At 37.9% G+C, this 16,026-nt stretch overlaps 1 protein-coding gene across 1 annotated transcript; it reads left to right on the top strand.

Moving 5' to 3' along the window:
- The first annotated feature begins 2,553 nt into the window (after positions 1–2,553).
- Positions 2,554–10,961, top strand: LOC102245582 (membrane-spanning 4-domains subfamily A member 5). Its single transcript, XM_005860455.1, has 5 exons — positions 2,554–2,706; positions 5,391–5,519; positions 7,857–7,913; positions 9,184–9,336; positions 10,851–10,961. Exons 1-5 carry the CDS (start codon positions 2,554–2,556, stop codon positions 10,959–10,961), a joined length of 603 nt encoding a protein of 200 aa, XP_005860517.1.
- The last annotated feature ends 5,065 nt before the right edge of the window (positions 10,962–16,026 follow it).

Consider the following 16,026-nt stretch of genomic DNA (forward strand, 5'->3'; position numbering starts at 1 on the left):
GGGAAGGGTAGCGGCCGTACGGCTAATTACCATGTTTCTCTTTTATTAGATAGGATATATATATATATATATATATATATATATATATATATATATATATATATATATATATATATATATATATATATATATATATATATATATATATATATATATATATATATATATATATATATATATATATATATATATATATATATATATATATATATATATATATATATATATATATATATATATATATATATATATATATATATATATATATATATATATATATATATATTTATATAATCTTATTGGCAAAAAGATCTTATTGGTGTATATATCTTATTGGTATATCCTCCTTCCTATATAATAAAAGGCTAATATGCAAATTGACCTAATGGCAGAACGACTGGTCGCTATGATGTGCATTGACCATCAGGGGGCAGACACTCAATGCAGGAGCTTCCCCCTGGTGATCAGTGCACTCCCACAGGGGGAGCGCCACTCAGCCAGAAGCTGGGCTCACTGCTGGCAAGTGAAGCAGCGGTGGCGGGAGCCTCTCCGCCGGGCTGAGGGACGCCCCCCTCTGCCCCCCGCAGTGGATGAATTTCATGCACTGGGCCTCTAATATATATATACTAATTGGTCTGCTTTTCTGGAGAACCCTAATACAGATTTTATGGAAAGTGGTACCTTGAGGGACAGAATTTTAAGGATGAATTTTTAAAAATATATTTTATTGATTTTTTACAGAGAGGATGGGAGAGGGATAGAGAGTTAGAAACATCAATGAGAGAGAAACATTGATCAGCTGCCTCCTGCACACTCCCTACTGGGAAGGTGCCGGTAAACAAGGTACATGTCCTTGACCGGAATCGAACCTGGGACCTTTTAGTCCACAGGCTGATGCTCTATCCACTGAGCCAAACCAGTTAGGGCAAGGATGAATTTTCTTAATTGGTTCTGAGGTTTCTGGAATTGGCTCGGTAATCTCATTAGATTTAAAGATGCCAATGACTCTATTTCCAATGGTAAAGAGAACACTGACAGTCTATGGAAATAGAGATATACAGTTATTGAGTAATCCTGTCAACCACTTACGAAAAACGAGGAGCTAGGTAACTCCATAGACTGCTTTTGAACATTTTTTGGAAAACTAGTTAATGAGATTGACAGATCACTCCTATTGGTCACTGGACTAGATGGTGAGAGAAAATGCTAAGCTCAAGAATTCAAATTCTTAGCTCAACTGCCACATAAATGGCTAGACAACTTAGAAGTTGTGAGCCCTGAAGGAGACCCATACATAGAAACCCAGACATACAGTGAAAACTAAGGACTCAACAGAAGCAGGAAATCAAAAGCCTAAGATCAGTAGGCAATATAGGAGCCCAAATTGCTTTCCTCATTTCTACTTGCCCCTTCTAAGGTGTATCTGGGAGATAAACTGGGTTTTATCATTATTCATGGATAAGATCTGGAGCTATTATCATTTATGAATTAAAAGTCAAGAGAAAATGAAAGGACTTGGAAACCCTTAAGTAGGGGATATCTGGTCACACTAATTGACTGCTTCTGTGGAATTCTCTAGTGTGTGAATATGGATCTCCCCAAATGGGGAGATTTTGCAGTAGAGATGAAGATTAGATACGTAAAAACAGATAAAATTGAGCTTCAGTGGCAATAGGAGACTAATAAGAGGAAGAGCACAGAGAACCTTCCTTGGAATTATCTAGCAAGAGAATCAGAGCAGAAGAAGTGAGAAGGAGAGGCCTAATCCTATAAAGAGAGTAGGTTTTGTCAGATTAGGAAATAAGAAATCTAAGGCTATGGAAAGAAAAAGTAGTGCACAAATACATATTATCCATGTACTAATGGGCCTAGTAGATTGATTAGCAGAAGACTGTGAAGTTCCACAGCCATGTTGAAATGGAGAAATGAGGTAAAATAACTTCTGGAATAACTCAGTGTGACATTTCCAATGTTTTTATAGCTAAGCTCATAAAGATACATAAGACATTTAGCTGATAAAGAGCCAACCAAAATGAGCTTTGGAAATAATGTGGACACAAAGCAAGAGCAAAACACCTGGCCACCGTGATTAAAATGGTAATAATAATTGTCTACTTTAAGCACTGGCTAATTAATTTTATGGCAAGAGGGGTTTTTCCCTTTACCTGCCTTAAATGTTCAAAATACTCTTATTTGGAAATTTAAATGTCTTTATAGATTTCTGATCAATGTACATAGAAAGAGGCTGAAATGAAGAGAGGGGGATATGACCTTCCCAAGGTCACAGGGAGTTTCTGACTGAACCATAATCCCAACGTGAAGCAGCACTACCAGTCAGGCCCTCCGACCCCCCAGTCCTGGGTCTTTCACTCACTCACCTTCTTGAGATCTTGACCTGAGATTCCATGACTCTGTGACTTTATGGTTCTAGAATTCCAAGACAAAGCCCAACAATGCCAGTGCCCCAGACAGCCTTGGGACACAATAAGAGCATGGTCTAGATTGAAGTACCAACTAAATAATTTTACACTTCAAAATATCAACTATACCATCATGGATTCAAACACTGCACACCATCCTGTGTTTATGGTATTTCCTCCAGAAGTCACTGCTTCAGAATTTCAGTCAATGAAAAATATAGCCACAACCTATGAATCTACCACGCCTTTTTTAAAATTCTGTACTACAAAAATAAAAATCTTTGGGGTAAGTAAGATTTGCCCCAATGTAAATGCTAATGAAGGTTTGTTAGGAATGTAATATAGGTGTTCCCCCAAATTCCTATTTGAAGCCATAATCCTAACATGATGGTATCTAGAGGCAGGGACTTTGGGGGTAATTATTTCATTAATAAGTAGGGGTCAGAGTGCTAGGTTTCTTTGTGAGGATACAACAGAGAAGTCTGTAGTCTATAAGCCAGAAGAGGGTCTTCACCAGAATCGGATCATTCTGGTACCCTGATCTCAGACTTTCAGTCTTCAGAACTGTGAGAAATAAGTTTCTGTTGTTTATAAGTCACCGGATCTATGATACTTTGTTATAGCAGCCCAAGTTGACTAAGACAGAAATTGGTACCAAAAAGTGGGCTGCTGATATAACAAATATTTTAAAATGTGAAAGCAGCTTTGAAGATGGGCAATAACTTCTGGCAGAGGCTAGAAGAGTTTTGAAGTGCATGCTAGAAGAAGCTGAGATTGCCCTGAGGGAACTGGTAAAGGCAATTTTCGTGAGAGCTCACAAAGTAAAGAGGAGAGCTGTAGAGAAAGGCTCCATCTTCTTAGAGAGTGAACTTGACTGGATATATTGAATATGAGGTGGTGTTACCCATGGGATATTCAAGTGGGGATGTCTGACAAGAGCTAAAAATGTGAGTCTGGAGTTAAGGAAAATGATATTGTTTACAACTCAACTACATTAAGGTAATAGTTGCAATGGGAGTAAATGCGATTCCTCAGATGGAGAAGGTGGACGGGAATAAAAGAGGGCCCAGGACACAGACTCTTATATCGTATACCTTCCATTCTTCATGTCATTCTCATCAATCTTTCCCAGCATTCGTCAAACCACTGCTTGGTGGGGTAGTGCATCACAAGTGTGGCATAGAGTAAAAAAATAGAAAAGATGGGGAGTGCTGTGAACCCTGGGACATGACAATACCTCCATAGGCTCAAAGGATGGGTCATTGACAGAAGTGTTTCTGACAGTCCATTTCTATTTGAGGCCAGGCCTGCATGGTGATTTAGAATTCAGTACTTTTCAAACTTTAGCATTTATATGCCACAGACTTGGTGGTTTTCCCCCAGCTTTGTTGAGAGGTAATTGACATACAACTTTGTAAAGTTTAAGGTGTATAATCTGATGATTTGATACGCATGTATATTGCAAAATGTTTACCACAATAAGGTTAGTTATCACACCTTTCACATAATTGCCATTTTTGTTGTTGTATGGTGAGAACATTAAAACTCAACTCTCATAGCAACTTTCAACTATACAATACAATGTTGTTAATTGTAGTCACCATGTTGTACCTTAGGGCCTAGAACTTAACTGGAAGTTTGTACCCTTTGACCAACATCTCCATATTCTCCCCAACCTCTGAGCCTCTAACAACCACTATTCTACTCTCTGATTCTGTGAGTTCAATGTCTTTAGATTCCACATACAAAGCACTTGTCTTTCTCTTACTCTACTTAGCATAATTTCCTCAAGGTCCGTCCGTGTTATTGCAAATGGCAGAATTTTCTTTTTTTATACTGAACTACTGCCCAGTGCATAGATGCATGCACATTGAAAGGAAATTAATTTGAAGGTGGCCGGTGGGGCGGGACTGGGTGAGATGGGCCAGACACACCTTGGAGCCAACCTCCGATGGTCCCTCCCCAGCGGGCTACACCTGGGGCGGCGCTGTGGCTCGAAGGCCATCTGTGGAGTGAGCGGGGTCCCTTGGCAGGTGGGGTCCCTGTGCCCAGTGCATAGATTCATGCACATTGAAAGGAAATTAATTTGAAGGTGGCCGGTGGGGCGGGACTGGGTGAGATGGGCCAGACACACCTTGGAGCCAACCTCCGATGGTCCCTCCCCAGCGGGCTACACCTGGGGCGGCGCTGTGGCTCGAAGGCCATCTGTGGAGTGAGCGGGGTCCCTTGGCAGGTGGGGTCCCTCGGCCTGGCCTGCGGGGATCAGGCTGAATCTAGCTCTTCAACATCCCCTGAGGGGTCCTGGATTGAGAGAAGGCAGTTCTCGGTGACACATCCGGAATCAGGCTCCTTCCTCTCTGGTTCTGGGTGCGTCACCAAGTCACTGCAGCTCAGCAGCTTCTGCATTGAGCATCTGCCCCCTGGTGCTCATTGTGCATCATAGCTATTGGTCAGATGGTCAGACGGTCATTTAACCTTTTATATATATAGATAATATTTCATTTTCTTTATCTACCTAGATTGTTTCCATGTCTTACCCATTGTGAATAATGCTGTGATAAACAAGATAGCACAAATATTTTTTTGCGATAGTGATTACGTTTCCTTAGGATATATATACCCAGAAGTGGGACTGCTGGACCATATGGTAGCTCTATTTTGAATTTTAGCCTGGGGATTTTATTCAGTAAGTATAGGATTGAGCATAATAATTTGCAGGTGATCCTATGGCTGCCAATCCATGGATTACATCTTCAGGAACATTGATTTAAATCATTTTTCTTATTACCAAATACCAGGTAGAGGGATCCAAAAATACCTGGGTACATAATAAAGTGGCTTCTACTACCCTTCCCTTATTTATGAAAGAGTATAATTGCCAAATCCTTTTATCAAAAGGAGATCTAAATTTTCTAAGGGGAACCCACCATTTTGCTTTTTCCTTACTGTGTCCTTTTCCTCTCTTTACAGACTATCCAGATCCTGCTTGGACTGATGAACTTTTCTTTTGGGGTAATTTTCTTTTTCATGTTTGAAGAACCGTACCCAAGGTTCCCCTTTATATTAATTACAGGATATCCATTCTGGAGCTCCATTTTGGTGAGTATAGTCAATCAAGTTCAATGTGAAGCCATGTCAACAGGGATATTAGAGAATTCTTAGTTTCAAAAATGAGCTATATACAGTTGTATGATAGGCTTTGAAATGTCAAAATGAAAATAAGCCTTGTTGAAATTATTTCCCCATTAATTCATCAGTTACTGATATTCCATCATTGTGTCTTGAAGTTCCTTTGGGAATATTTTTTTGGCTCTTGAGGTTATTTGTCCATTCATTCATTCAAATGAGTTACCATCTGAGCCAGATACACAGAAGAAGGCAATCAGGATTCAAAGGTTAATAATACATGGGCCCTGATTATGAAAAACAGTGTGGCTATTCCTCCAAAAAATTAAAACAAGAATTATTATGTGATCCAGCAATTTCACTTCTGGGGATATATCCAAAGGAAATAAAAACACTATGTCAAAGAGATATCTATACCCCCAAATTCATAGCAGCATATTTACAACAGCCAAGACATGGAAAAAAGTTGTGTTCTACAGACAAATGGATAAAGAAGTTTGCACACACACACACACACACACACACACACACACAATGGAATATTCTGTCATAAAAATGAGGATATCCTGCCAATTGTGACAACATAAATGAAATTTAAGAGCATTATGCTAAGCAAAATAAGCTAGATAGAGAAATAGAAATACTGTATGATCTCATTTATATGTGGAATCAAAAAGGGGTGAGGATAGAAAGGATTAAACAGGGTCAAATATACAATGATGGAAGAATATTTAAATCTGGGTGGTGGGCACACAAAACAATTTACAGATGATGTCATAGAACTGAAACCTATATAATTTAAAAGTATATATTTTTTATTTACTTCAGAGAGGAAGGGAGAGGGGAGAGTCACAAAAACATGAATGATGAAAAGAGAATCATTGATTGCCTGCTTCCTGCACACCCCACACCAGGGATTGAGTCCGAAACCCAGGCATGTGCCTTGACTAGGAATTGAACTGTAACCTCCTACTTCATAGGTCAATGCTCAACCACTGAGCCACGTCATCTGAGCTGAAACCTATATAATTTTATTAACCAACATCATCCCTAAATTTTTAATTAAAACAAAAGAGATCAGACTTGACATTACCAAAGGCAGGGGTGGTGTCAAAAGGCATCAACTTCCAATTATAAGATTAAAAAGTACATGATGACTATAGTTAACACTGTTGTATAATATATATGAGATTTTAAAGAGGATACCTCCTAAAAGTCCTCATCACAGGAAAAATATATATTTTCTTTCTTTTTCCTTTTTGTTTTGTATCTAAATGAGAAGATGGATGCTAACTAAAGTTATTATGGTGATCATTTTATGATAGATGTTAGATCATTATGCTGCACCCTTTAAACTTATACAGTGATGTATGCCAATTATTTCATAATAAAACTGGGGGAAAACAAAAACAACCAAACAAAAATAATAATACATGAAAAAATTACCATGTGGTGTGATGAATGGTGATAGAGGACACACAAGTTTCTCTATAGGAAAGGCACTTACAAAATGGAGGGGAGGTTTCCCAGAGGTATTTCCAGCTTGACCAAGTTTTAAAGAACTTTAATCAGATGAAGACACATATGGAGGAAGGGAGTGGGGGATGGTTGGGTGTAAGAGGTAGGATGTCTTGCTGTATGTCAAGGAAGAAACATGAAAAACATAAGAAAAAGCTTAAAGTATGGGGAACACTTTTTATTCTGAGAACTCTAAGAGTTCAGTGCAGAGAATAAGAGGGGGAGGGATGAGGCTGAAGAAATACCACACAATGAACTAGAAATTTAAAAATGGATGAACTGTGTTCAGATTTGAAATTTCTTTTAGACAATGATCCCACAACTATGACTCATCACAATGAAAATTTTGGTATTTTATGTAACTCCTAGAATATTAGCTGCAACTCTGCTTATGTTTCCATCCAAGAGAACACATCAGACTGCACATAGGTAGGAAGGATGTTTCCTACAGGAATGATGGAATCTGATCTTATTGGTTGTAAACTGAATTGACACCAGTATGTTACGATGTCTGCAATAGCTATAAAAAGAAGATGGATGAGAAAAATGAAATCCCAGTAAAGTTTTAAAAAAAATTCTCATGTTCAAATGAATAGTTAAAGCTAAAGCAAACTTCCAGTACAGTATTTTGTCCACTATTCATTTATGGACAACCCATACAAGGCATCTCACCTTTCTCACTCCCCTGAGGACTGTGTGAAGTACAAGGAGGTTCTGTGTAAGGGACATGTAGAAGTCTATTCTCTGAGAACTCTTTATGTCCATCACTAAGATATGTATTCTTTCTAATAGTTCATTTATTCCGGAGCCTGCCTAGTTGCATTGGAAAAAAAAGGCACACAAACTATGGTGAGTTATATTTCCCCTTTATTAAAAAGTATTTATAACTTTGAAATAATTCCTTTGAGTCTTGAAAATGAATTTGGAAAATCATTAACTCCAAAAAATGTCAATTACTGATACCAATCAATGCTATTTGCTTCTTTTTTTCCCATAGAATCATAAAACATTAAGGCCAAAAGCAAGTTTCCTAGGTCATCCAGTTTAATTCTAATTTTACATATAGACACTGAGGCATAGATTAAATGACTTGTCCAAGTTCCTCAGCCAGGTGGCAGAATGGCATTATTAAAGTACCTCATTCATTCTTTTTTAAAAATTATTATTATTGCTAATACTCACCTGAGGATATTTTTCCATTGATTTTTAGAGAGAGTAATTTTAGAGAGAGTGGAAGGGAGGGGGAGAGACAGATATAGAGAACCCTCTCACATTGATTGGTTGCCTCCCGCATGCTCCCCAGCCTGCAACCGAAATATGTGCCCTTGACCAGAATCGAATTCAAGACCCTTTGGCCTGTGGGCCAACATAAGTTATTTCTGGTGCCTGCTGAGCGCCAGACACTTTGACAGGCAGTCATTTGACTCTTTGTAAATGACATAATTTAACCTGATATGCAGAATCAGAAAATAAATAGTAAGTGTTAATGAATGCAAAACTTTAACTTACAGATAAACTATAAGCAGCATATTTTTACTTTTCTCAAAGAATCAAAGCTATGAGATATTAATAAGCCAATAAATAATTTTCAGCAAAGAATGCCACCTATAGATTTGCAGTTTTGGTAAGAAAAAAAGTTGCAAGTATATATATGTATGTATGTATGTGTGTATATATATTATATAATGTATATAATATATAGTATATAGTAATACATATTAAATATGTAGGTGTATATATGTATTAATATAATATATATTAAACATAGTCATAAATAGGTCATGACTTTGATCAGAGCATCAAAATGCAATGTGGCTATCCCTAAGAACTTATATTGTCCAGTGTGTACCCCTCCCTTTAATTAAATAGGATTTAAGTTAGGCACTGATTATGGGGGATGTAAGGGTTATGAAAAGTTCACTGGTTCCCCTTATTCTGTAGATGAGGACCTAAAGCCCAGTTAGGTGAAGGGACATTCATAAGATGATATGGCTGCTTCATGGCATTGTAGTGCTGAGACCAAAATCCTGCTGCCCATTGTTTTGTCTCCTCACCCATTGTTTTGTCTATAGACTCAGATGGGACCTGGTCATTGTGTTATGTTTTTACTCTCTTTCAGATGAGGATGAGCCAAACAATGAATTGTTTTAGTGTCCTGGCAGCAACAGCTGGAATCATTCTCCTTGTATTTGGTTTCATTCTAGATCAAAACTACCTTTGTGGCTATTCTGGAGAAGTTAGTCAGTGTAAGGCTATTAACACCCTATTCATCGTAAGTATGCTGCATTTTTAGGGTGAGGAGTCTCCAAGAGGCTCCTACCCCATTGTCCTGTAGACAGATGAGTTAGTGGGAAGAATGTCTTGGCCCACAAATTTTACATGGATCATGCAGGATCAATATTATCAACTTATAACAACTACAATAGTAACAATAATGAGGGAAAATATTGGTAAAAGCCAGTACAATGTTCCAAGCACTGTATGAAGTGCTTTATGTATATGACTCATTTAATCTCACAAAAAATTCTAAGAGGTGAATTTTATGAACAAGGAAGCTGACGCACAGAGAAGGTAAGTTATGTACCCAAGGTCAGTTGCAAGGGCAGAGCCATGCTATCAACAGACAGTGTGTCTCCTGGTCCCAAGGTCTTAATACATATACCATAAAGATTTATTAGAACCTAATCAGCACCATCCAAATAATGTTGCAGACAAATGTATTTTTAACTCACAAACATGTACAGAAATCATATTATCTAATAGGCATTCAACCAGGCATTGTAGAATAGAACAGTAAATGTATTATTACCCCCAACTTGAGCAATTCACAGATGAGCACAGGAGATAAAACATGTACATCAATGAGAATAATATATAAAAAAGTGATATATTAGAAGAAAAAGCAGGTATAGCAGTATTGTAGTAGTTATAGCCCTGGATGTACATTAGAATCATGAGTGGAGCATTTTTATGGTTTTGGTTTTACTATTCAGACTGGGTTTCTGATAAAACATGATAGATTGAAAACAGGCATTTATTTCTGCTTTTCTGAACTTAGTGTAAAGACACGTACAAGATATGAATCTGCATGGAGAGAGAAAATAGCTAATAGCCAATAAAAAAATTGCTGAGAAATTTGAAAACTAATCATCTAAGGAAAAGGGGATCCTGATAGTAGGGGATCCATAATATTTCATATGGAAGATTCGAAGGAACAGAATGTAGCAGGACCACAGAAAACAGGGGAGAAGAGAATAGATTAATTTTGGTAATAGTAAAATGGGATGTGTGAATTGATCCTAGTCTGGAAACAAAGAAAAATGCTACATTAAAGAAACAAACAAACACTTTTTAAAACAATTTAAAAGCCCTGAAGAGCTGCTAAATCACCTGGACCACCTAGATCAATTTTTTTTAGGTGAAAGCCTAATCTGAAATCTGTCAATGGAATGCCAAAGAGCAATAATGCTACTTACACCTCAAGCAAATTTGCCAATGTTGCCCATTTGGAATCTGATTCCAGTCTAAGTGCAATTGAAGAAGAAAGAAATGAAGGCCTGTGCAATTTTGTGCTCTGCTGTAGGGTACCACACTGTGCTGTGCTATGTAGTACTGTGCTAAAATATCTGTATATTGCAATGAGCCTCTACTAATTTGCTTTGTAAGCATTAGCTACATTTGATATGTGGGGGAACTTTCTTATCTGGGCATTGCTACCTCATTATCATCTGAAAAACCATTATTGTGCTAATACCATGATTCTTTTACTTTTTTCTTCTGTTACAGGGACTTTTGATTATGCTGATAGCCTTCAGCACTATTGAACTACTCATTGCTCTGTCTTACTCAATTTGTAGCAGATCCTTTGACTGCTGTGATTGTGAGGAATGGTGTTGAAAATCACTGTGCAAATAAAGAAGTGAGATAATATCATGGCGAGATGAATTATATTTGTGAGGAACAGCCAAAAGGAACATAGGATGTTAAAGCTGGCAACTCTTTGAAGCAAAGGAGAGGGACTCAGGGGAATGGGGCTGGGGAAAATTTTGGCTGATAAAACACATCCTGCCTCTTTGCAATGTCATCTCCTCCTCTCCCAGAATCACATGGTCGCGTTGGTGTCAGTCATGCATTCACTGAAGCAGTGTGGTGGTGTTGCTGCTGCAACAAACAGATAAAGGAATCAAAGTCCAGGGTGTGCAGTGACCAGGTCCTACTGATTTCTCCAGGAGGCTCTGTCTCCAAGAGGCTCCTACCCCATTGTCCTGTAGACAGATGAGTTAGTGGGAAGAATGTCTTGGCCCACAAATTTTACATGGATCATGCAGGATCAATATTATCAACTTATAACAACTACAATAGTAACAATAATGAGGGAAAATATTGGTAAAAGCCAGTACAATGTTCCAAGCACTGTATGAAGTGCTTTATGTATATGACTCATTTAATCTCACAAAAAATTCTAAGAGGCGAATTTTATTATGAAACTCATTTTATGAACAAGGAAGCTGACGCACAGAGAAGGTAAGTTATGTACCCAAGGTCAGTTGCAAGGGCAAATGTGTGAGGTTTAAGTGTAGACAGTGTGTCTCCAGGGCCCAAGGTCTTAATACATATACCAACATCTTTGAAACTTTTGGTCTCAGACCCCTCTTATACTTTAAAAAACTATTGAAGACTCATTACATAATGCTACAAACAAACCTTTTATTAACATAACTATATTTTTCAAAATAGAAAAAAATAGTGTGGAGAGTGGCACTGATAGAAAGTTTTGCAAATCTCTTTTTATAGGTTACTTAACATTCTTTTCTCATTTTTTAAAGCTTTATTGAGTCATAGTTTGTATACAAAATGTTTTGCATTTAATGTATGCATACTCCCAATATCATCACCATAACCAAGATACTAAACACATCCATCACCTCCAAACATTTCCTTGTATTCTTTTGTTAATTTTTTATTTTGCTTTTGTTTTTGGTACGAACATAACATGAAATCTATCCTCAGAATATTTTACAGCGAACAATACAGTATTATTAACTGTAAGTGCCCTGTTGTACAGAAGATTCCTAAAACTTACTCATCCTCATAAAAAAAAACTTTATGCCCATTGAAAAACAAATCCCCATGTAATTTTACTGTCTATTCACATCACCTGAAGAACTTTTATAAACCCAATGCACCACATACTACCACAAACCAGTGAAATCAGAGTGTGATGAGAGCTGGGCACCAATATTTTTCAAAGATCTCCAGGTGACTCTAATGCAAATGTTAGGAATCACCATTTCTTTCTATCTTAATGGGAGACAAGCAGATTCTCTTGTTTTGAATTCAACCTATTGTGACATCTCATCTTCTGCGGGCTGTGGAGAATACCACTGCAAACTCACGGAAAGGGATAAATAGGTCTTACTATTATTATGAAAATTGTTTTGAGTTCACAGACCGCCCCCCCTCCCCAACCCATCTAAAAGTGCCTCAAGGACTTCAGAAGTTCCCCAGACCACACTTTAAGGACAGCTGCCTTATATTGTGTCCACTGACGGACTACCTGCTCAGTATTAGAGCTCTTCTGCCATCTCATTTAATTGTCATGACAGCCCCCTGAGAGGTATGACTGACCTAAGTTACAGTCATGAAAACTGAAACTCAACATGGTTAACTTTTCTGAGACCACAAAGGGGAATTAGAATCAGGATTTGAAGCAAGATCTCCAATTCCAAATCCCATTGTCCTATGTTTCTATTGGCATAAAAGTACTTGGCATATTCAAAGAAATAAACTATCTGACTTTCATTTCTGCTGTGAGATGGAAGGAGATCAGCCTATAGGTGCATATATGAAGGCAGGGGATGGGGAAATGAAGTTCTGATGAAAAATATTTATGTTTTTTAAGTATTTATTTCCAGTGGAGTGAGGTTCTGATGAAAAAATATTTGGTGGTGGCTGAGTGAGGTTCAAATGTGTGAGGTTTGAGATATATTTAAGGGTGAAAAGCTTTCACCTCATGGTCAGGGCTTTTAAGTCAGACCTAGTTTTAAATGTCAGTTTTGCAATTTACAGCTAATTGACTTGAACAAATTAACCTGCATGAGCTTTAAATTTCTAGATTAAAATGTAATAATACCTCCCTGGGGGGGTTTCCATGAGCCTTAAGTGAACCATGTAAACTGGTTTTATCAGTGCCTGGGACTTAAAAATAACTTAGGAAATGGTACATTTTCTTTTAAATTTATAATTGAGGTTTTCTTGCTTTCCAAAATCACATTTTATCACTTACTCTATGACTATGGGTCAGTTTCCCCCACTTCCTGAACATTCATTTCCACTGATTATAAAACAGAATCAAATTATAGTGTTATATCAACAATGCTTGGAATATAAATAGGTATTCAACTGATGTAACTTTCCTGTCAAAAATGTAAAGTAGTCCCCCAAAACAGAAAGAGGACCTCTTAAACTACAAAGCTCTTAAGTACTCAAATTTACATTTTCCTGAGTTTTAATTATTTATAAGTATAACATTGGGACTTTCCAACTTGTAACCAAGTTCTATTTGCAACTTGGTAGGGTCGGGGGTGGAGTAAAGGGTAAAGGGCGACAAATATATGGTGATGGAAGAAGATCTGACTTTGAGCGGTGGGCACCCAAAGCAATATACAGATGATGTACCATAGAATTGTACACTTGAAACCCATGTAATCTTAACCAATGTTACCCCCATAAATTTAATTTTAAAAAGTATTCATAGTAAGGTCTTCGGTTTCACCTCTGAGGGACCCTGAATCTCCCTAACCAATTCTCTGAAACCAAACCCTCCAGCACCAGGTAGCTTCCTGAGAGTGGAGAGGGCTGCTGATCACTGACATGAGAGGCAGTACCCCAGCAGAACTGTCATCTTTCACAGCACTGCAGAGAACAAGGCAATCAGACCCTATGAAATTACTGCTTGCAAGGGACACACAAGTCAAAGCCTACAAATAATGATGACGGTACATCGTAATGGCATTGCGAAATGTAGAAACTACATTGCAAAACATACTTTTCATAAGAGAGGCAAATGTTTCCAGGATAAAAATAAATAGGGGTATTAGGAGGTAGGGAAAATAAAAGCAAGAAAAATTCCTATCAGGCAAATGCTGACAAAATAAAAGTGGAATTGATAAAAGTCTGTGCAGAGTTCAAGAAAGAGATCATTATATGGAAGTAAGGAGGGCACTACGTAATGCCAGGAGGTTTACTTCAGAGAAAAAAAATTTAAATGTATAATTGATGTCATAAAACATCCTCAAACATAACAGAGAAAAAAAATGGGACAAATAAAGTGCTACTGACAAACCCAAACTGTAGTGGGATTTCAACACACTCAAGCACCTACAGGTCAATCTAGCCAAACCTGCAAAGGCTAAGTGAAAGTTTATATAAGTTTAAATTCAAGTTTATTTAGGAGCAATCACACTTGTAGCCACCTAAGTTTGAAAAACACACACCAAAAAACAGAGTAGCAAACATTCCAAGGAAGAGTTGGGAAAAGCAGGGCCTACACAGAGACAAGGATATGAAGAATCAGGTGTGCAACCCAATTTGAGCCTCACTGATGCCAGATATTTGCCAAGTCTGACCCTGCTCCCAAGCTCACTGAAATGAAGGCACGTCCCTATAGCCACTCAACATCCTGGACCCACACCTCTGGCCTCACAGTCATCTACAACTCAGACCCTATGAAATTACTGTCCCTGTCACCAATCACGCAAGCACTTAAGCAGATACCCATAGATCCATAGCCAGAATATTGAATGGATGGGTGACAAAGCTTATGCTTCCACTCCTCTCCTCCCTATGGCTTTTATGAGAGGTGACTGCAAGGCTTACCTGTGTATACTTGATGACAATAAGTTATCCATTCAAGTGGTAGCCTATTCCACTGATGAACTACTCCTGGATGGGAAGATAGCATTTTTAATTTTTTAAAAATAAATTTATTGGGTGAGATTGGTTAATAAGATCAATCCCAAAGGCAAGGGAGATAAGAGCAAAATGAAACAAATGAGGTGGCATTTTCTTACATGTTGCATCAAAAGTAGCCTCTCCAGACCTACTATTAATCACTGGTCTTAGCCCTTTGATTCCAAACCACCCTAAAGAAAAGAGAGGCAAAGGAAGAAAAAGAGGAGAGAAGAGAAAAGAAGAGATTAAATATGAATTAACCTTAGATTCGGCAATAGAGCTACCATATTTCAGCCCTTTAGAATAGGCAAACAATTACCTAACTACAACCCTGGGTCTCTAATGAAATAAAGCAATGGGGAAGGACATTTTAAAAATAATGAAAAATCCAACATGTGAAATACGGTAGTCCTCATTGTCCATAAGCAATCTATTTTAAGACCCCCAGTGGATGCCTGAAACCACAGACAGTACTGAACCCTGTATGTATTATATTTTTTCCTACACATACATAACATTTCACAGCCTCTCTTTGTTATATCCAAGTTGCCAGGATCACTACTCTTGCGATTTGGAGCCATTATTAAGTAACATAAGAGTTAGCTGAACACAAGCACTGAGATGCCACCACAGTTGATCTGATAACCTAGACAGCTACTTAGTGACCAGTGGGAAGAAGCATATACAGTGTGGAGATACTGGACAAAGAGATGATTCATGTCTGGGGTGGGCCAGAGCAGGACAGCATAAGATTTTATCACACTACTCAGAATGACACACAATTTAAAAATATGAATTGTTTATTTCTTGAATTTTTCATTTAATATTTTTAGACCAAAATTGATTGTGGGTAACTAAAACCCATGAAAGTGAAACCACAAACAAGGGGAGACTACTGTAGAGGCTGTATATAGTGGGGGTAGGGGACTCAGTATTTGGGGGCAAAACTTTCTTTGGTTCATCTCTTAAATGTTTGCACTCTCCTGGCTACCAGCTTCCTCCATTCCCT

Source organism: Myotis brandtii, unplaced genomic scaffold, assembly GCF_000412655.1.
Source record: "Myotis brandtii unplaced genomic scaffold, ASM41265v1 scaffold1341, whole genome shotgun sequence".
Taxonomy (NCBI): Eukaryota; Metazoa; Chordata; class Mammalia; order Chiroptera; family Vespertilionidae; genus Myotis; species Myotis brandtii.